Consider the following 21,172-nt stretch of genomic DNA (forward strand, 5'->3'; position numbering starts at 1 on the left):
CCTGCAGTAACAATGCATACATCTTTTCTGAATAGGCCATGCACCATACAGTGTGAGGTTACAACTTACACAATTGACTCTTCTACTACTCGTTGCATTTAGGCCTATTTCGTTCCATAGTATGTGTGACATGGCTGCTGAAAGTCCTTGAGTCTTCTGGCGCCACGCAGGGTAGGAGTGAAAGCCAGTTAGTGAAAGACACGGCCACACTTCAACGTCGCTTAAACATGATATCCATTTCAGATAAACATAACATGTAACATTCGAGGTGGTGTGGAGATGCCGCAAGGCCACAAGCAGGGCGAAACGACTGGGTTTATCATCATCTAGACTCAACAATGTAAACGAGGTCAGCTCACCCTCTCCTTGTCCCGGATCCCACCTTCCGTACTGTATGGGAGGAACACACCATGGCAACATGTCGCTCGATAACTTTGAGCTTTTCTCGTTTTTGTTCTACAGTACAGACACAGATGATAAGTGACTAAATGTTGAAAAACTCCTTTGATTGCAGTCTCTTGTGAAATACCATTTCCTGCCTTTTCAGTGTAATTGCTTTGGTGTTATAGGATGGCATTTTCTTTGTGATTATTCAGTTTAGGTCAAGTCTTGTGGCATCAGTGATTGAACGAAGGCCTACTGTAAGTGTAGCAGGGGCTAGAGCAGGATACAGAAGCCCAGCAGCAGTAGCAGGTCCCAGGCTGCTTCCTGACAGGATGTGGATCATGTTCCCCAAACAGAACCTGATCCCAGGACAGATGTTCTGCTCCAGCAGTGGGACTGCATGAGACTGGTAACCACAGAGGGCAGTGGGCCGGAGGGGGACTTTTAGGGGTGTGTGAAGTTTGGAGCGAGGGAAAGGGAGGCTTAAGGCTGCACCTGTGGTTTTTGGAGGAAGTATTGAGGGAGGGGGATGTTTGGGTGAAGGTAGGGTTCTTGTCTTGATCACAGTCTAATGTATGTAACGGACACCCTTGAGAGCAGTGGGCTCAGGATAGAGAGAAGATGAGGGTTGGCAGTGTGGGAACCGGGATAGAATGACTGAGATGGGGAATATGTTATGGTCTCATCAGAGATTTATACAAACTGAATCAAAGTTTAGTTTGATGTGTGTTAAACTGGTGGGGCGCGCACACACACACACACACACACACACACACACACACACACACACACACACACACACATACACATACACACGCACGCACACACACACACACACACACACACACACACACACACACACACACACACACACGCCCCACAAGCTGATAGACACAGAGCAGGTGGGGCTGATGCTGGCCTGCTATGAAACCATTTGTCTTGGTTACCTTGTGAGTGTGTGTGACTGTGTTTGTTCGCGCCTGTATACATGTGTCTATGTGTACATGCTTTCACACGTCTTCTTTAGTTTGTTACTTTGGAAGCTTGTGTTTTTGTCTGGCTGTCTGTGTGTGCGTCACTGTAGGCCTGTGCGCGTGTGAGAGATGGTTTGGCAGAGGGGGCTGTAGAGGACTATGCGGGTCCATGGTGTGTTCTGTGTCTTAACATGGTGTTGGAAGACAGACAGTCGGCAGAGGCTGCCGCCTAGGCTGAGGTTTGGCTGGTCACTGAAAAGGAGACGGACAGGGAGAGGTGGCTGGATCCTCTCAGCACCTCTACGCGTGTTCAGTTGCCGTCTGGCAAACCTACACACTGCTTCCTGTCACAGCTTCCCATATCTGTCAGAGAAACGTCCCGCTCACTAACGTCAACGCACAAATATTGAATTCCCCACATTGTTTCCTAATTCACATTCAACGGTGGTTTGCAGTTCTTTTTTCACTCCATCCAGAGATGATAGACTGATCTGGTTTGGGCAATGGTCGAACGATATCTGGCACCACAGGATCCCAGTCAATTCGATCCAGACCCAGGTATTCAGGATTAGCCTGATATAGCCTGCTTCTGTAGGGACTGTTACTGTTCACATGGTTACCGGCACAGTGACACGTCGCCGGGGAAACCGAGACACAGGCCGGCACTTTGTTGAACAGCCGTCCTCCGGGCTTTTACAGTCCTATTATCAGATAGAGCTCTACTGGAACTAGTCCTCAGACGAAGCAAACGGCTCAGGTAAATGACTTAGAGTGTGTGATCATGCGTGAGTGTGTGTGTGTGTGCGTGCAATTCTGTCCGCGACAGGAAGAGAGAGCAGGGATGTGTGTGTGTCTTGACCTCTGGCTACAGGTGTTCTGTGTGATAAGCGGCCTGTTTTCCAGTTTTGTTTTGAATGGGAGATGGAAAACATCCCTGAGATTAATTGACACGTACATGCAAAGTGCCCTGCGAGTGACAGACTACTCAGTCTGCATACTGAGAGGTGAGGCTTTGATCTGCCATCATGGGGAAAAAACTGTCACCATGCATGCTGATGGAGCTAGCCAGCAAGACCTGCACAGAGTCCTAGTATCACACCAACGTAGTCCTTATCACAACCCCAGTGTGTTTATACATGTCTGGCCACGACTTTACAGTTTTGAAAGAAATTGCAATCAGTTAGACTATTACACATGTCTGTTCCCTGTCCATTCCCTGTTTGAAGGGGTCATTTGTTGTAGAGATAGCATGGCTCTGGGGTTCTCCTCTCTCCAGACACGTGGAAGGTTTTCTCTCTCTCTGTGCTAAATCACCCTTTAAGCCCTGACAGGTCGGGCTTGGTGTGATTCGTAGGCCTGGGCCGGAGAAGAGGGGATGAGAGTAAGAGGTTTCTCAGGGGGGTACAGTGTGTGTCTGGGGCCACAAGTCAGAGGGGCTCCCTTGATGTGCGGCCCATCAATCTACCGGGGCATTATTTCCACAGGAGGACGGGAGTCGGGCGCCCCCAGGGTGCCCCTCTAGCACCAGCATAACATCTCTATGGTCAGGCCCTGGTCACACACAGAACAGATTGGTGAGGGTCCACGATGTGGATCAGTTGCTCTCCTCCTCCCCAGTCTGGATGGGTATCAGGCATCAGGCAGGGGGAAACAGAGCCTCTCATGATGGGGAAGGAGTAGATGAGGGTCGAGCAGACTAGTCACGGTGAAGGATGGATGATTGATACGAGGGCCGGGTTTGATTTGCCTGTCATACCATCGGGCCCCTGTGTGTGTGTAGTGTGACAGGATTCTTTGAAGCCAATGCGGGTTAAGAGGGGTTAAGAGGAGGTGAGGGGGGTTGAAGGGTGAGGGACATGGGATGATGTATGACAGCGTGGCAGCTCAGCGGTGCGTTGGTGACCCCCACAGGGTCAGAGGGCGTTCAGGAGACGTACAGGAAGATGGCTCCTTTGAGGAGGTGATTTACTCTGGACACCTGGAGGAATTTATGCCTCTCTCTCTCTCTGTTGGTTTCTCTCTCTCTCTTTCTTTCTTTCTTTCTCTGCATCTGTCCTCTTTCTCTCCTCTCTCTCTCTCTCTCTGTTGGTTCCTCTCTCTCTCTCTCTCTCTCTCTTTCTTTCTTTCTTTTTTTGTTGAGTTAAATTTCATGGAAGGACTAATTGAGCCTTATTAACTTATAACCTATACAAGTTAGACAGAGTTGTTGGCTTGAGTTAGAAGGGCGACCCACAATTGGCCCATCGTCGTCCGGGTTAGGGGAGGGTTTGGCCTGGCCGGGATGTCCTTGTCCCATCGCGCTCTAGCGACTCCTGTGGTGGGTTGGGCACATGCACGCTGACACGGTCGCCAGGTGTACCGTGTTTCCTCCGACACGTTGGTGCGGCTGGCGGGGTTGTGTTTTGGAGGACACACGGCTCTCGACCTTCACCTCTCCCGAGTTCATATGGGAGTTGCAGCGATGGGATGAGACTGTAACTACCAATTGGATATGACGAAATTAGGGAGAAAAAGGGGGTTAAAAAAATAAAATAAAAAGATTAACCAAAAAATGTCATCAAAAACTTTGTGTGATCATGTGTGAGTGTTTGTGTCAGCAAGTGTGTGTGCTTGTCAGTGTGTATGTGTGTAGTACAGTATGAAGTGTGGGTCTGTGTGTATCTCGTTAGAGGAAAGGCCTTTGGAATGTTTAGGGGATGGGGATCAGGTTTCAGGGTGACCTTGGCAACGCCCGGTGGCTGACACAACAAAAGTTTGTGTGTGTGTGTGTGTGTGTGTGTGTGTGTGTCAGAAAGAGAGAATTACTCTTAAGGTGTTTGTATTCAGTCTTTATTACTGTGTCTGTCCCGTGAGAGCTTGGGGTTTTGGTTCAGCCAATTCTGGTAAGAAGTTTACAGGAGAGTCTGCAGAGAACACCTATAATGAAAACAATGCCTTCAGAAAGTATTGACATTCCTTGACTTTTTCCACATTTTGTTGTGTTACAACATTCATTTTAAATGGATTAAATGTAGATTTTTTGGGGGCCACTGGCCTACACACAATACCCAATAATGTCAGTGGAATTATGTTTTACAAATAAATACATTCAAAATGAGAAGCTGAAAGGTATTGAGTGAATAAGTTTTCAAGTCTAAATTAGTTCAGGAGTAAAAATTGGCTTAACAAGTCACATCATAAGTTGCACTCTGTGTGCAATATCAAATCAAATCAAATGTTATTTGTCACATGCACCGAATACAACACCTTACCGTGAAATCCTTACTTACAAGCCCTTAACCAACAGCGCAGTTCAAGAAAGAGCTAAGAAAATATTTACCAAATAAACTAAAGTCCAAAATGATAAAAAGTCAAACGATAAAACAACAATAATAAGGCTATATACAGAGGGTACCGGTACTGAGTCAGTGTGCGGAGGTACCGGTTAGAGGTCATTTGTACATGTAGGTAAGGGTGAAGTGACTATGCATAGATAATAAACAGTGAGTAACAGCAATGAACAAAACCAAGGGGGGGTGTCAATGTAAATAGTCCGGTGGCCATTTTATTAATTGTTCAGCAGTCTTAAGGCTTGGGGGTAGAAGTTGTTAAGGAGTCTTTTGGTCCTAGACTTGGCGCTCCGGTACCGCTTGCAGTGTGGTAGCAGAGAAAACGAGAGATTCTGACCATTTTTGGGGCTTTCCTCTGACACTGCCTAGTATATAGGTCCTGGATGGCAGGAAGCTTGGCCCCAGTGATGTACTGGGCCGTACGCACTACTAGAGCTGGGCGATATTGCAATTCAATTATCACAATATCTATATATTTTTTTCATTTGATAACGATAATTATCACGATATTAATCTAATAATGTTTAAAAGGTGCATATCTGCTTCAGACTCAAGAATGCATAATGCCCGAACAAACATTAGAGTGTTGGGCCAGTACCCGAAAGGTTGCTAGATTGAGCTGGCACGGTAAACGTCTGCCGTTCTACCCCTGAGCAAGGCAGTTGACCCACTGTTCCCCGGTAGGCCGTTATTGTAGATAACATTTTGTTCTTAACTGACTTGCCTAGTTAAATAAAAGGTTACATTTTTTTTTTTTATGTGAGCTACACATAAAATTATACTTTAAGGAAAATTGTTCCATTTTTGCGGCCAGGGAGCACGTACCTGGGGTCAATTAAAATGATAAGCCTCTTGGAACCTTCCTTTTCGACTGTGCTAATTGGTAGAAAGTCCTTAGCAATGCAATGCAATGCATAATAACATTTGTGATATCTTTTGTCTATTCGATGTTTGCTTGTAGGGCATAAACACGGTCAGCTTCGGGCAAACGTCCCTAGATTGGCTGGTGCTTAAAGGGCGTTTATCAACACTGTGGTGCAAACTAAAACCTCCTGCATGTTCCAAAGACTGATTTTGCTTCACATGTTGAAAAAGGTTTGTCGCATTACCAGACTTCGTAGCCACCTGTCTATGACGGCCTACCCCGGCCAAACCTGGATGACACTGGGCCAATTGTGCGCCGCCCTATGGGAATCCCAATCATGGCCGGATGTGATGCAACCTGGAAAGACATAGAGTTGGTTGAGTCCGCACTCAACCAACTCTATGTTGTGCCAGCATTGGTTTGTAGTGGTAAATAGACAGCTACAAATAATATAGATGAGAACTCTCTTGGTAGATAGTGTGGTCCACAGCTTATCATATGATACTCTACCTAACATCGCGCACCAGATGTTATTGACAAATAGACACACACCCCCACCCCTCGTCTTACCAGAGGTAACTTCTCTGTTCTGCCGTTGCGTGGAACATCCCTGCCTGCTCTATTATCATCTGCGTTATCGTTCAGCCATGACTTGGTGAAACATAAGATATTACAGTTTTTAATGTCCAGTTGGTAGGATAATCTTGATCATAGGTCATGGATTTTATTTTCCAATGATTGCACGTTGGCCAATAGAGCAGATGGTAGTGGGAGTTTACTCACTCGCCTATGAATTCTCATTAGGCAGACCGACCTCCGACCCTTTTTTCTCCGTCTTTTCTTCACACAAGTGATGGGGATTTGAGCCTGTTCCCGAGAAAGCAGTACATCCTTCTCGTCGGACTCGTTAAAGGAAAAAACTTCTACCAGTTCGAGGTGAGTAATCGCTGTTCTGGTGTCTAGAAGTTATTTTCGGCCATAAGAGACGGTAGCAGCAAACATTATGTACAAAATAAGTAAAAAGATTGAAGTTACAAACAACGCAATAAAACAAACAAAATAGCAGTTGGTTAGGAGCACATAAAAACGTCAGCCATCCTCTCCATTCTTATAGTGTTCATAGTGTTTATAATAGTATTAGTGTTTAAGATCATTTTTGAATGACTACCTCATATCTGTACCCCACACATAGAATTATATTTTAGGTCCCTCAGTCAAGCAATGAATTTCAAACACAGATTCAACCACAAAGACCAGGGAGGTTTTCCTATGCCTTGTAAAGAAGGGCACCTATTTGTAGATGGGTAAAACAAAAAGCAGACATTAAATATCCCTTTGAGCATGGTGAAGTTATTCATTACACTTTGGATGGTGTATCACTACACCCAATCACTACAAAGATACAGGTGCCCTTCCTAGGGCTGTGACGGTCATGACATTTCGTCAGCCGGTGATTGTCAAGCAAATGACTGCCGGTCTCACGGTAATTGACCGTTAATTAACATCAGCACATTTAGCATCTCCTGGCTTTCGCACATAGCCTAGAAGCCACCGATACAGACCTTTAAAACATCTACATTTTAAAACGTTGAATAAGTCCATGTAATATAGCCTACACCATCACAATAAATCCATGATTTATTACAGACAGGTCTAAAGAAACATGATATGAAGAAATGTATTATATTTCAGAAGAACAGAATAGCATACTCTGAGTTGTCCTTGTGTTAGGCCCTGACCTGTCTATGCCATATGGCTGTGAGCTACACTAGTTCATTTAGCAGTCAAGATTTGCTTAGAATTCTGTGGGATTATTTTATATTATTTTATAGTATGAAGAATACAATTGAACATAGCTGAATAAAATAGAATGTTTTGAGGGAGTGCGCACATGTGTCTATTCTGTGTTGAGCGGTTAACAAAGAAACAGGTCCTCCTATATGCTTCATTTAGAGTTATTAATGTAACTTTAGTTGTGATACAAATATTGGGCTATATGTTAAGATGTTAAATACATTCTAAGGCTGCATGATGCATTTCTAATGATGATTTTACATTTTTTTGAAAGCCATGATGTCAAGCGGGACTAGGTGTGTGTGCAGGAATCAGACGCAGAGAGAGAGTAACGGAGTAAAGTGCTTTACTATTGCACACCAAACTGATAAGCCCAATAAAATACAGGGCGCAGGACACTATACCAGACAACCCAAAACCACAGGGTGTCCAGTATAGAAAACAAAATACACCATGACCTAATATGTACACACGTAACAAAAGACAATCCCGCACAAAACAAGGGCGGGTCAAACTACTACATAGGGAAGCTAATTAAACCAAAATACACACAGGTGAAAGTAATAAGACAAAACCAACAGACAAACGAAAAAGGGATCGGTAGCGGCTAGTAGGACGGCGACGACGACCGCCGAGCGCCACCCGAACAGGCAGGGGAGCCAACTTCGGCGGAAGTCGTGACACATGAGCTCTGCTTTGTTTCTTGTTTAGGCTGTACACACTTCATCAGTCTCTCATTCACGATTTCACAAGCACCTGATCATTTCCCGGCTGCATCCCCTTTGTGTGGATGTAATGCCCCCTAAAATAATCCATGCATTTTGCTGCCAGTGGCCTTTGTGCCATTGGGCTGAATATAATAATTATAATTCTCTTCTCCCGGAAGCACCTCGCACCCACATGGCACTCATCTTTCTCACAGGCTACAAGTGAAGACAGACACATCAGGTTGTGATACAAACCTTATCAAAGCATAAATGCGAGGGCCTCCCGGGTGGCGCAGTGGTCTAGGGCACTGCATTGCAGCGCTAGAGGTCCGTGGGGCGACGCACAATTGACCTAGCGTCGTCCGGGTTAGGGAGGGTTTGGCCGGTAGGGATATCCTTGTCTCATCGCGCACCAGCAACTCCTGTGGCGGGCCGGGCGCAGTGCGTGCTAACAAAGGTAGCCAGGTGCACAGTGTTTCCTCCGACACATTGGTGCGGCTGGCTTCCGGGTTGGAGGCGCGCTGTATTAAGAAGCAGTGCGGCTTGGTTGGGTTGTGTTTCGGAGGACGCATGGCTTTCGATCTTCGTCTCTTCTGAGCCCGTACGGGAGTTGTAGCGATGAGACAAGATAGTAATTACTAACAATTGGATACCACGAAATTGGGGAGAAAAGGGGGTAAAATAAAATAATATTTTTTAAATTTTAAATAAAAATAAATAAAAAACATAAATGCATAAGGGCTTCATGAGGTGTGCGACTATAATTGGATTAGTAATGTAGGGTATGTAAACATTATATAAAGTGGCATTGTTTAAAATGACTAGTGATACATTTCTTACATCCAATTTTGTATTATTAAAGTGGCTAGAGATTTGAGTCAGTATGTTGGCAGCAGCCACTCAATGTTAGTGATGGCTGTTTAACAGTCTGATGGCCTTGAGATAGAAGCTGTTTTTCAGTCTCTCAGTCCCAGCTTTGATGCACCTGTACTGACCTCGCCTTCTGGATGATAGCCGGGTGAACAGGCAGTGGCTCGGGTGGTTGTTGTCCTTGATCTTTTTGGCCTCCCTGTGACATCGGGTGATGTAGGTGTCTTAGAGGGCTGGTAGTTTGCCCCCTGTGATGCGTTGAACAGACCTCACTCCCCTCTGGAGAGCCTTGCGGTTGTGGGTGGAGCAGTTGCCGTACCAGGCCGTTATACAGCCCGTCAGGATGCTCTCGATTGTGCATCTGTAAAAGTTTGTGAGTGTTTTTGGTGACAAGCCAAATTTCTTCAGCCTCCTGAGGTTGAAGAGGCGCTGTTGTACCTTCTTCACCACGCTGTCTGTGTGGGTGGACCATTTCAGTTTGTCCGTGATGTGTACGCCGATATATGCTTTCTCCTGGCATCCACCAAACGCAGATGTGTCCGTCGGACTGCCAGATGGTAAAGCGTGATTCATCACTCCAGAGAACACGTTTCCACTGCTCCAGAGTCCAATCCAGCCGACGCTTGGCGTTGCGCATTATGATCTTAGGCTTGTGTGCGGCTGCACGGCCATAGAAACCCATTTCATGAAGCTCCCGACGAAACAGCTATTGTGCTGACATTGCTTCCAGAGGCAATATGGAACTCGTTAGTGAATGTTGCAACTGAGGACAGACGATTTTTACGAGCTACGCATTTCAATACTATAAACATGAGTGAAAATAGAGAGATATAGAATCAATCTCTTTGTTAGAGGAGTGTGTATTAAACAGGAATCATGTAACAGATATGGAGTCTCCCCCATCCTGTGTCTACACCCCATATGCTCTGTGTTGGCCTCTAAAAACAAACTATATCAGGGGCCAGGCCTGTATGAGCCCAATGCCAGGCCATGGGTCTGATCAAATAGGGAAACTCGTCTCCCCAAGGGCAGAAAGGCTGCTTAGGGGTTAGAGGACCAGGGGTTGGCATAGACCCTCTTCTATTTCTCCCTCCCCGAAATAACAGCAGCCCTGCATCACTCTGTGAGTCCATTAGGAGAGGGGAGTTAGAGGGAAGTTGACTCTACATGGAGAGAGGTAGTGTTTTAATGGATCTTAGTGAGAGACTAAGCAGCTCTCCCAGCCTGTGGATTTACACCATGCCACTGGCCCCGGGGTCTGGGATTTTCTCTGTTTACCTCCAAAGGGGGATTCTCTTTCCCTCACAAGAAAAATGACAACAGTGGCTTGGAAGGATGGAGCTTTCCTGTAGCCGGCCTGCTGCAGTGGAAAAAAGGAGTCTTTGTCCATTCTGTTCCCTCTGTTCTGCCTTTATGTGAGTTTCTATTTTTGTTTTTAAACGATCTGGACAGAGTCACGCCACTGATGAACTCGTAAAACGTGTGTGTTTTCCACATTTGCACAACAGATACACACGAGAAGGAATGTGTGATAGTCAGTGCAGCCATGGGCCCAGACCCCTCCTCTGTCAGGGTGGTTAGATTAGAGTGGACGGAGTGTGCTGCTCTTAAAGGAACACACTGACTGGTTGTGTCTGCTCTGCTCTCTTCTGACTCGGCAGCACTCATTAATCTCTCTCTCACTCACACACACACGCACACACACGCACGCACGCACGCACGCACGCACACACACACACACACACACACACACGCGCACACACACACACACGTTGGAACACTTACAAGCTGTTGTCAACGGTTACAGTTAGTCCTTGCGACACACCGTACCAGGGCTGTACACCTCCAGTTCTGACTTGATGAACTGACCGAGTGTGTTGGTTAGACGTAGCCTAGTAGTTACCAGACTGATTACCCCTGGACTATCTGTGTAGCAAACTGTGACTTTTCTTTTTACACACACAGAGCGAGATGAGGAGAGGGGGTTCAGGTGGAGAGAGAGATTCACCCGGATCCTCCATCCAGACAGACACTAACTAATCAATCTCCTCCCATACTACCCTGCTCTCTCATCTGATTAGCTCTCTTGCCACAAGGGTCCATTGGTCCAGCTGTACAGTACTTACTGTATTGAATAATGGGCTGTCTGATAATAGAGTTCAGTAGGATTTGAAGTGTCTATAGAAGTGTTGAGTAAAGTTCCACTGTCTTGGATTTGTTTGGGTCCACCTCTGTCAGGTATCTACTCGGGATGCGAAGCGGACCCCAAGACTATAATACTGGCACATAAAACTGGACATTTCTCGCCATCAAAACACTAGTGGATTGATTAGATGTGTGTATATGCAGCTGTATAAAAACACACTGGTCTGACCTGTTCTGTTAACACTTTCAGAGTCGAGGTGGTGCGGAACACACTGGTCTGACCTGTTCTGTTAACACTTTCAGAGTCGAGGTGGTGCGGAACACACTGGTCTGACCTGTTCTGTTAACACTTTCAGAGTCGAGGTGGTGCGGAACACACTGGTCTGACCTGTTCTGTTAACACTTTCAGAGTCGAGGTGGTGCGGAACACACTGGTCTGACCTGTTCTGTTAACACTTTCAGAGTCGAGGTGGTGCGGAACACACTGGTCTGACCCGTTCTGTTAACACTTTCAGAGTCGAGGTGGTGCGGAACACACTGGTCTGACCTGTTCTGTTAACACTTTCAGAGTCGAGGTGGTGCGGAACACAATATTTACCTCAGTGCAAGTAAATACACGTGTATTACTGTATGGCTGGCTGGAGTGGGGATGTGGGTTTGGGATCTGTGGTGTTGAATGTCCTGGTTGACCGAAGTTCACTGCTCCTCCTAATAGCATTGCCACGGAGCACAAACAGTGACCATTTAAGTCTCGGTTCGTCATTGCAGTGGTTTACAGTAGTACAATGATGTGGCGCTTATTGTAGAGCATAGCCTGCAGATTGTCTGTTTGCTCTGTGTTGTTATCTGTCATGACATCTTTGTGTTTATTGTCACTCGTATGACACTTTTTTAAAGACATGCTCCGGCACTTTGGTGACTAAGAAAGTCATTGTTAAACCTCCTGCTTTGGGCTTGATGTGTCAATGTGTAGTTTATATACTGAACAAAAATGGAAATGCAACAGTTTCAAATATTTTACTGAGTTGCAGTTCATATAAGGAAATCAGTCAATTGAAATAGATGAATTAGGCCCTAATTTATTGAGCCAGCCCCCCAGATGACCCAGCAGGTGAGGAAGCCGGATGACAAAACTGTGGCCTTTTATTGTCCCAAGCACAAGGTGCACCTGTGTAATGATCCGCGTTACACAATGAGGCTGCAGGACGGGCCCACGGCTCAGTGTACACAGCAGAGAGAGAGATCGAGCGATGACATGACGTAGTACGCAATTTCCAGGGACCACTTTTGGCTCATGAGTGCTACTTTCAGAACTACTGGCTTAGTAATAAGTATACAAAAGTACTGCAGAATCTCTTTAACACAGTATAATATAGACTTATGACTGCTTCTCTCAAGGTTGCCATAGTCACTAGTCAAGGTGCTCTGAGCGCTGAGCCCTCTTCCTTCCTCTCTCTGGTGAAGCAGGCTCAATGGGTGAAAGGCTAGAAGGTGGAAAAGGCGAAGTGTGCTGGTAACACGAGCACCCAGTTTTTCTAGTAAAGTATATGAGCAGAACCTTGTTTTGCTCTGCGGTTGAGCCTGCCCTGAGCTGTTATTGTAGTGGGAATGAAACACGTGTGAGGGCATAGCTGGTCTCTTCTGGCTAACCCACAGTAACACTGTCTGAGTCCTTTCACAGTGTCTCTCTCTGAGGCAGGATGGTTGGGACTGGGAAGGTGTACCAAAACAGAGCTGGTATATACAATACCAACTTAATGAGGTGGTCTCCAACAACATATTTACACGTATCCACCGATCATTTTTAGAGCTGTTTTGATTTATATTCATTCATGTATAGGAGATACTGCTCCGGCTGACAGTGAAGTATGAGTATTCTTTGGAGGGCTTTATAACATCGTAAACACACATACTCCCAAAATATCGAGGCACACAAACGTGTAGCCACGAGGGTTCTGTTGGGCTGCTCTGCCAAAACCAGGGTGAGATATATGGCCTTGGATATTAAAACGACATGCCACACACTCGTTCCAGAACTGCTGTCGAGACTGACACACACACACACACACACACACACACACACACGCACCTGTCACACAAAAACACACACACACACACACACACACACACACACACACACACACACACACACACACACACACACACACACACACACACACACACACACACACACACACACACACACACACACACACACACACACACACACACACAGAGCACAAAAAGCTCTTTCTTGTGAGGGTATTAAGTGTACCAGTGTTGTTCCAGTCTCAGGCAGGTACATTGAGTTGAGGCCAGAACAGAACAGAAGGGTAGCTTTCACCAGACACGGTCACCGTTTCTGTGGCTACGTTACTATGGTGACGTTGCCAAGGCATTTAGATTTTTCAAGCATGTCTGGAAAGAGGGAGTTGAAGAGTGGAGAAAATGTCACTTTGCTAGCTTTGATTTAATTTGAATTTGCCTCAGTTATGTATGCACTTAAGTTTAACTACAAGGTAGGTGCAGCCGTTTGAATGACACAGTGTCCATATAACTGTGTTTGGTCTGTCCTGGGACTAATAAACCTGCTCTGTCCTCTCTCTGTGATATAACTGTGTTTGGTCTGTCCTGGTCCTGGGACTAATAAACCTGCTCTGTCCTCTCTCTGTGATATAACTGTGTTTGGTCTGTCCTGGTCCTGTGACTAATAAACCTGCTCTGTCCTCTCTGTGATATAACTGTGTTTGGTCTGTCCTGGGACTAATAAACCTGCTCTGTCCTCTCTCTGTGATATAACTGTGTTTGGTCTGTCCTGGGACTAATAAACCTGCTCTGTCCTCTCTCTGTGATATAACTGTGTTTGGTCTGTCCTGGTCCTGGGACTAATAAACCTGCTCTGTCCTCTCTCTGTGATATAACTGTGTTTGGTCTGTCCTGGTCCTGGGACTAATAAACCTGCTCTGTCCTCTCTGTGATATAACTGTGTTTGGTCTGTCCTGGGACTAATAAACCTGCTCTGTCCTCTCTCTGTGATATAACTGTGTTTAGTCTGTCCTGGTCCTGGGACTAATAAACCTGCTCTGTCCTCTCTCTGTGATATAACTGTGTTTGGTCTGTCCTGGTCCTGGGACTAATAAACCTGCTCTGTCCTCTCTCTGTGATATAACTGTGTTTGGTCTGTCCTGGGACTAATAAACCTGCTCTGTCCTCTCTCTGTGATATAACTGTGTTTGGTCTGTCCTGGGACTAATAAACCTGCTCTGTCCTCTCTCTGTGATATAACTGTGTTTGGTCTGTCCTGGGACTAATAAACCTGCTCTGTCCTCTCTCTGTGATATAACTGTGTTTGGTCTGTCCTGGTCCTGGGACTAATAAACCTGCTCTGTCCTCTCTCTGTGATATAACTGTGTTTGGTCTGTCCTGGGACTAATAAACCTGCTCTGTCCTCTCTCTGTGATATAACTGTGTTTGGTCTGTCCTGGTCCTGGGACTAATAAACCTGCTCTGTCCTCTCTCTGTGATATAACTGTGTTTGGTCTGTCCTGGGACTAATAAACCTGCTCTGTCCTCTTTCTGTGATATAACTGTGTTTGGTCTGTCCTGGTCCTGGGACTAATAAACCTGCTCTGTCCTCTCTCTGTGATATAACTGTGTTTGGTCTGTCCTGGGACTAATAAACCTGCTCTGTCCTCTTTCTGTGATATAACTGTGTTTGGTCTGTCCTGGTCCTGGGACTAATAAACCTGCTCTGTCCTCTCTCTATGATATAACTGTGTTTGGTCTGTCCTGGTCCTGGGACTAATAAACCTGCTCTGTCCTCTCTCTGTGATATAACTGTGTTTGGTCTGTCCTGGGACTAATAAACCTGCTCTGTCCTCTCTCTGTGATATAACTGTGTTTGGTCTGTCCTGGTCCTGGGACTAATAAACCTGCTCTGTCCTCTCTCTGTGATATAACTGTGTTTGGTCTGTCCTGGGACTAATAAACCTGCTCTGTCCTCTCTCTGTGATATAACTGTGTTTGGTCTGTCCTGGGACTAATAAACCTGCTCTGTCCTCTTTCTGTGATATAACTGTGTTTGGTCTGTCCTGGTCCTGGGACTAATAAACCTGCTCTGTCCTCTCTCTGTGATATAACTGTGTTTGGTCTGTCCTGGGACTAATAAACCTGCTCTGTCCTCTTTCTGTGATATAACTGTGTTTGGTCTGTCCTGGTCCTGGGACTAATAAACCTGCTCTGTCCTCTCTCTATGATATAACTGTGTTTGGTCTGTCCTGGTCCTGGGACTAATAAACCTGCTCTGTCCTCTCTCTGTGATATAACTGTGTTTGGTCTGTCCTGGGACTAATAAACCTGCTCTGTCCTCTCTCTGTGATATAACTGTGTTTGGTCTGTCCTGGTCCTGGGACTAATAAACCTGCTCTGTCCTCTCTCTGTGATATAACTGTGTTTGGTCTGTCCTGGGACTAATAAACCTGCTCTGTCCTCTCTCTGTGATATAACTGTGTTTGGTCTGTCCTGGGACTAATACACCTGCTCTGTCCTCTCTGTGATATAACTGTGTTTGGTCTGTCCTGGGACTAATAAACCTGCTCTGTCCTCTCTCTGTGATATAACTGTGTTTGGTCTGTCCTGGGACTAATAAACCTGCTCTGTCCTCTCTCTGTGATATAACTGTGTTTGGTCTGTCCTGGTCCTGGGACTAATAAACCTGCTCTGTCCTCTCTCTGTGATATAACTGTGTTTGGTCTGTCCTGGTCCTGGGACTAATAAACCTGCTCTGTCCTCTCTGTGATATAACTGTGTTTGGTCTGTCCTGGTCCTGGGACTAATAAACCTGCTCTGTCCTCTCCGTGTCCCTGTAGCCAACGTGTTGGACACCATGTTACTGAGGAGCCCTGGGAGAGACCGGTCAGACAGTAGGTGGGAGAACGGTGGGAGTACAGCCCCGGTTCCAACACAGAGGATCCTCTGGTGCCACTGTTACCACCACTGTCCTGAAGACTCGACCAACAATACCTGCAGGTATGATTCACACGACCGCACAGAGGCACGTGCACAGAGGCACGCGCACAGAGGCACACGCACAGACTCGCACACATTCCACAAAATTACAACCCTGTTGACACGGTCGACGTCTTTTTCAGACCATCTTAGAATCCACTGTGTCTAATATCTAATGTGTAATTAGCTTGCATTAATTAGTGTACAGCAGAGGCCATTCCTCATATCGGTCGCTATCCTGTAAAACTCTAATTCCGTGAACAGAAAATACACTGGTGTCTGTGCCACAGCCACTGTGGAACATATGAACTCAGACAGTGATGAGGTATTGAATTACAAGCATAATTACAGACAGATTCATGCCCACTCTCTCCATCCACCTCTAGGTGTGTTTATTACATGTGATTGTGGTTGACAATACAACCTTCTCAGCACTGTGCGTTTTAGTCATGATGAATGGGCACTGATGTTGATGATCACGGTATCTCTTCAGGACTGATGGTTATTGTTTCACCATGGTGGAAGATGAAGAGGGAAGTCTCCCTGTGCTGACCTCTGGGTGTCTGGGGCTGGTGGGTTCGGAGTTTCAGTGCAGGGTAAGTCTGCAGTGTGTGTGCGGTGTGTGTGTGTGTGTGAACGCCGTCAAGTGCAGGCAGTCACTGTAGAAGTGCAGTTGAACCAGCTTTATAAGCTCTTGTAAAGTCCTTATCATCCCTCTATGACTCGCTACACTTCTCAAAGGAATCTCTTCAAATCAGACCTGAACAAACTATACTACCTCTACAACGAAAGCAATGTGTTAGACCAGCCTTGTCTCGCCATCAACAAGCAGCATTGTAAATACCCTATGCAGATGTAGTATCTTCATTTGAGCCAGTTTGCAGCAGCAGGAACATGTTCCTGCAGCAACAGGAAATGTAAATAATTATGTGGAATATATAAACCGGTAGGTATTGATACATTTTTTCTTATGGCAAATCAAGTCTGATATTTTAAAGCGGAAATGACAAATTGTGGAATCCTTTTTTAAACCTCTAGTTCACGACAAGTTTGCATTTCCTGCCGTGCAGGAACATTCCCAGCCACAAAATAGTGAACAAATAAAGACGGTGCATCTGCAGTCCTTCAAACTGTTGTCTAGTAATTAGAGTTGTGTAGATGTAACTGTGTGTTTATGGTGGGTCACAACAGGACACAGGGAATGCCCGTCAGAGGAGGGCTCTGGAGTGCTGTACAGACCAGGACTTCTGCAATAAAGACCTGTATCCTACTTTACCACCACCGAGGGCTCCTGGTAAGAAACACACTCAGTCACACACAGTGAATTCCACCCAGTCAACACAGGGAATCTCTGTCCTCTTGTGCGGAAGAGGCTTTCAGAGTGGGCTCCCTCAACCTGCACTTGGGTGTGATGGGTAGTGACAGTTTAAACTGTTACAAACCACAGTGTATAGTGCTGGCTGGAGTGGCACTTGCTGCTCAGGGGGAAGACAGGGGAAGGCTGTAAGGAAGACAGTGGGAGGCAGGTGAAATGGAGCTGGCAGGCTTGGCTTGTTCTCTCACCCTCTAATGAAAAGGACAGCCTCTCCCCAGGGCCTGCTTGAGTTTCCTGCGCTGCTACGGATCTGAGATATCTGTCCATCTGTCACTCTTCTAGCTAGACACCAACACTGTGTGTGTGTGTGTGTGTGTGTGTGTGTGTGTGTGTGTGTGTGTGTGTGTGTGTGTGTGTGTGTGTGTGTGTGTGTGTGTGTGTGTGTGTGTGTGTGTGTGTGTGTGTGTGTGGTGCGTTACGTCTATCAAAGAAATTAGTCAAAGACAAATTGATTTGTCAAACGCTGCAAATTATACCGTGAGATCATTTCCGCGTGTGTCTATTTTCAAGTGTATGTGTATGTATGCGTGCGTGTGTGTTTAAATGATTGACAGGAGGCTGGCAGAAAGGCTAGAGTCCCAGAGCAGCTTTGGGCCTCAGGGGTTGCCGTGGCGATGTCAGTGTGACACCCAATCTGTTTTTTTCAGGAAGGGGATATGATCGATCACACACTGAGAGGGGGAGAAGGGGGAAAGAGGAACAAGAGAAGGGGGGATGTGGGGGAGGAGAGTGGAAAATAAGAGTTTGTCCCCATCTCTGAGATTTGGCAGGGTTTGGAATTAAACTGTTATAAACAGATGAATGGAGGAACTGGTAATGTTGAGTTGACCCCCAGTGTTAGGTTTGGCTCTGTGGATGTGTGAACTGACTGACTTTCTCTTCTCTCTCTCTCTCCTTTCTCTCTCTCTCTCTGACTCTCTTCTTTCTCTCTCTCTCTCTCTCTCTCTCTCTCTCTCTCTCTCTCTCTTCTTTCTCTCTTCTTTCTCTCTCTCTCTCTCTCTGACTCTTCTTTCTCTCTCTCTCCTTTCTCTCTCTCTGACTCTCTTCTTTCTCTCTCTCTCTCTCTGACTCTCTTCTTTCTCTTCTCTCTCTCTCTCTCTCTCTCTCTCCTTTCTCTCTCTCTCTCTGACTCTCTTCTTTCTCTCTTCTCCTCTCTCTCTCTCGCTCTCTCTCTCGCTCTCTCTCTCCTGTAGATTACGTGGACAGCAGTATCCACCACATGGCTCTCTTCATCTCTGTCACAGTCTGCAGCATCATCCTGGCGCTCATCATCGTCTTCTGTTACTTCAGGTGAGAAAACACACATGGACTTGGACTCCGACTCACACACTGAGGAGATTGGTAACATAGACCAATGTAAGAAGAAGGATAAAGCCCTTAGTAGCATTACTAAGGGCTTTACCAATGTGTCTCTTCCAGGTATAAGCGTCAGGAGTCCCGGCCTCACTACAGTATTGGTCTGGAGCAGGATGAGACTTACATTCCCCCTGGAGAGTCTCTGAAGGACCTAATAGAACAGTCCCAGAGCTCTGGATCAGGATCAGGACTCCCCCTGCTGGTGAGCGCTCAACACTACACATCACACACATCAGCAACCAATGGCAAAATCAGTCCAGCAATACAGTGGTACTCTCTCAGTGGGTTAGTTATGTTGAATTAGATGCAGAAATCAGGAATATGATGTGGGTTAGTTATGTTGAATTAGATGCAGAAATCAGGAATATGATGTGGGTTAGTTATGTTGAATTAGATGCAGAAATCAGGATTATGATGTGGGTTAGTTATGTTGAATTAGATGCAGAAATCAGGATTATGATGTGGGTTAGTTATGTTGAATTAGATGCAGAAATCAGGATTATGATATTAGGATATTGTGATCTTGACGATTACAATGTTCACTTTAGTTGTTGACGACGATGATTGTTTTATTGACGCTGGCGACGGTGTGTGGGTGTTTTCCTGTGCTCAGGTGCAGCGCACCATAGCCAAGCAGATTCAGATGGTGAAGCAGATAGGTAAGGGCCGCTACGGGGAGGTGTGGATGGGTCGCTGGAGAGGAGAGAGAGTAGCTGTCAAAGTGTTCTTCACCACCGAGGAGGCCAGCTGGTTCAGAGAGACAGAGATCTACCAAACTGTCCTCATGAGACACGAGAACATACTGGGTAAGGACAGAGAGTTGAGTGTGTGTGTGTGCTTCCTTGCGTGCATCTCTACATGTGTGTGTCTTTTGGCTTGATTCAATCCGTAGCCGGGAGATCTGCATTGTAGCGGGATTGACATTTAAAGGCAACGATACCGTGTTCACAGTAAACGCTGTGTTTGTTGGCTCAACCGGAAGTTACCTTTAAATGTCAAACGCATTACAACGCAGATATTCCACGCTACAGATTGAATCGAGCCCTTTGCATCTCCTCAAAGATCTTCCCCCCCCCGTCTCCTCCCTACCCAGGCTTCATAGCAGCGGACATCAAGGGAACAGGCTCGTGGACCCAGCTCTACCTGATCACAGACTACCATGAGAGTGGCTCTCTGTACGACTACCTCAAGTCCACCACGCTAGACATCAAGGCCATGCTGCGGCTGGCCTACTCCTCAGTCTCAGGCCTCTGTCACCTCCACACAGAGATCTTTGGCACCCAGGGCAAGCCGGCCATCGCCCACAGAGACCTGAAGAGCAAGAACATCCTGGTAAAGAAGAATGGGGCCTGCTGCATCGCAGACCTGGGTCTTGCCGTCAAATTCATCAGGTAGGACAGGAAAGGGACATCTGACATACATCAGGTCATGAATGTAGAAAAAACTAAACATCTTTATAGAGCAGATTTGTTCTACTTTGTTATGTTTCTATACTTTTCACTCCGGTAAAAATTAGCATCATTCCAGAAATGCAAAGACTGTGTTGTTTTAATGGTGCAATGTTGATGAAAAGATGTGTTATTTCTCTCCCTACTCCTGCCTCTCTCAGTGACACTAACGAGGTGGACATCCCACCCAACACCAGGGTGGGCACAAAGCGCTATATGCCCCCAGAGGTGCTGGACGAGAGTCTGAACAGGAAACACTTTCAGTCCTACATCATGGCCGACATGTACAGCTTCGGCCTCATCCTCTGGGAGATCGCCCGGCGCTGTGTCTCTGGAGGTCAGACACGGCCCACAATGCTCTGCTTCACAATAGACTGACATGACATGATCTTTGATCATGTGCATGCAGACATTTGCCAAAATGCTTGTCCAATTAAAAATGTTTCTTTTTTCAAGTTTCTTTTTTTTATCCTGTTCAGTAGGGGTGTAACTGTTCACCAAACCCACTGTTCGGTACTTATTGCGGTTTTGGGGTCACGGTTCGTTTCAGTACAGCGGGAAAATAAATTGACGTACTTAATTTTTGATCATTTGGAAAAAGATGCTAAACTAACCCAGGAATAGATCATGAACCATATAATGCCTGATGAGCGCACAATCAGGTATACAAACTTTGTAGACACTCTCATAAAGGGGGCACGTCTGTAGCACGGTCCTTCTCATCTCCCACTCAGCAGGACGCAATGTTTTGGAATGTTCAGATAGAAACAGTCCGTCTAGAACAAACATGCCTTTCTGACATATAGAATAAGGAATCACATCAGCTCTATTCATGGCATTTCTATCTGCAACGCTTGGCAACTGAATGTGGCCCTGGAGGTCCATCTATCTGTAGTAAGCGCAACACAGGGTGCATTG

The 21,172-nt window shown here is 46.1% G+C and overlaps 1 protein-coding gene across 1 annotated transcript in view; it reads left to right on the forward strand.

Moving 5' to 3' along the window:
• The window catches only part of bmpr1bb (bone morphogenetic protein receptor, type IBb), a 119,218-nt gene that overhangs the window by 92,614 nt on the left and 5,432 nt on the right, over window positions 1–21,172 (forward strand). The window contains exons 4-11 of the mRNA XM_029654946.1: window positions 15,937–16,096; window positions 16,569–16,671; window positions 17,267–17,369; window positions 18,644–18,740; window positions 18,870–19,008; window positions 19,420–19,612; window positions 19,900–20,197; window positions 20,416–20,591. Of these exons, the coding sequence (XP_029510806.1) occupies window positions 15,937–16,096; window positions 16,569–16,671; window positions 17,267–17,369; window positions 18,644–18,740; window positions 18,870–19,008; window positions 19,420–19,612; window positions 19,900–20,197; window positions 20,416–20,591 (1,269 nt within the window). The remainder of the gene's footprint in view (window positions 1–15,936; window positions 16,097–16,568; window positions 16,672–17,266; window positions 17,370–18,643; window positions 18,741–18,869; window positions 19,009–19,419; window positions 19,613–19,899; window positions 20,198–20,415; window positions 20,592–21,172) is intronic.

Source organism: Oncorhynchus nerka, linkage group LG4, assembly GCF_034236695.1.
Source record: "Oncorhynchus nerka isolate Pitt River linkage group LG4, Oner_Uvic_2.0, whole genome shotgun sequence".
In the NCBI taxonomy this organism is placed as follows: domain Eukaryota; kingdom Metazoa; phylum Chordata; class Actinopteri; order Salmoniformes; family Salmonidae; genus Oncorhynchus; species Oncorhynchus nerka.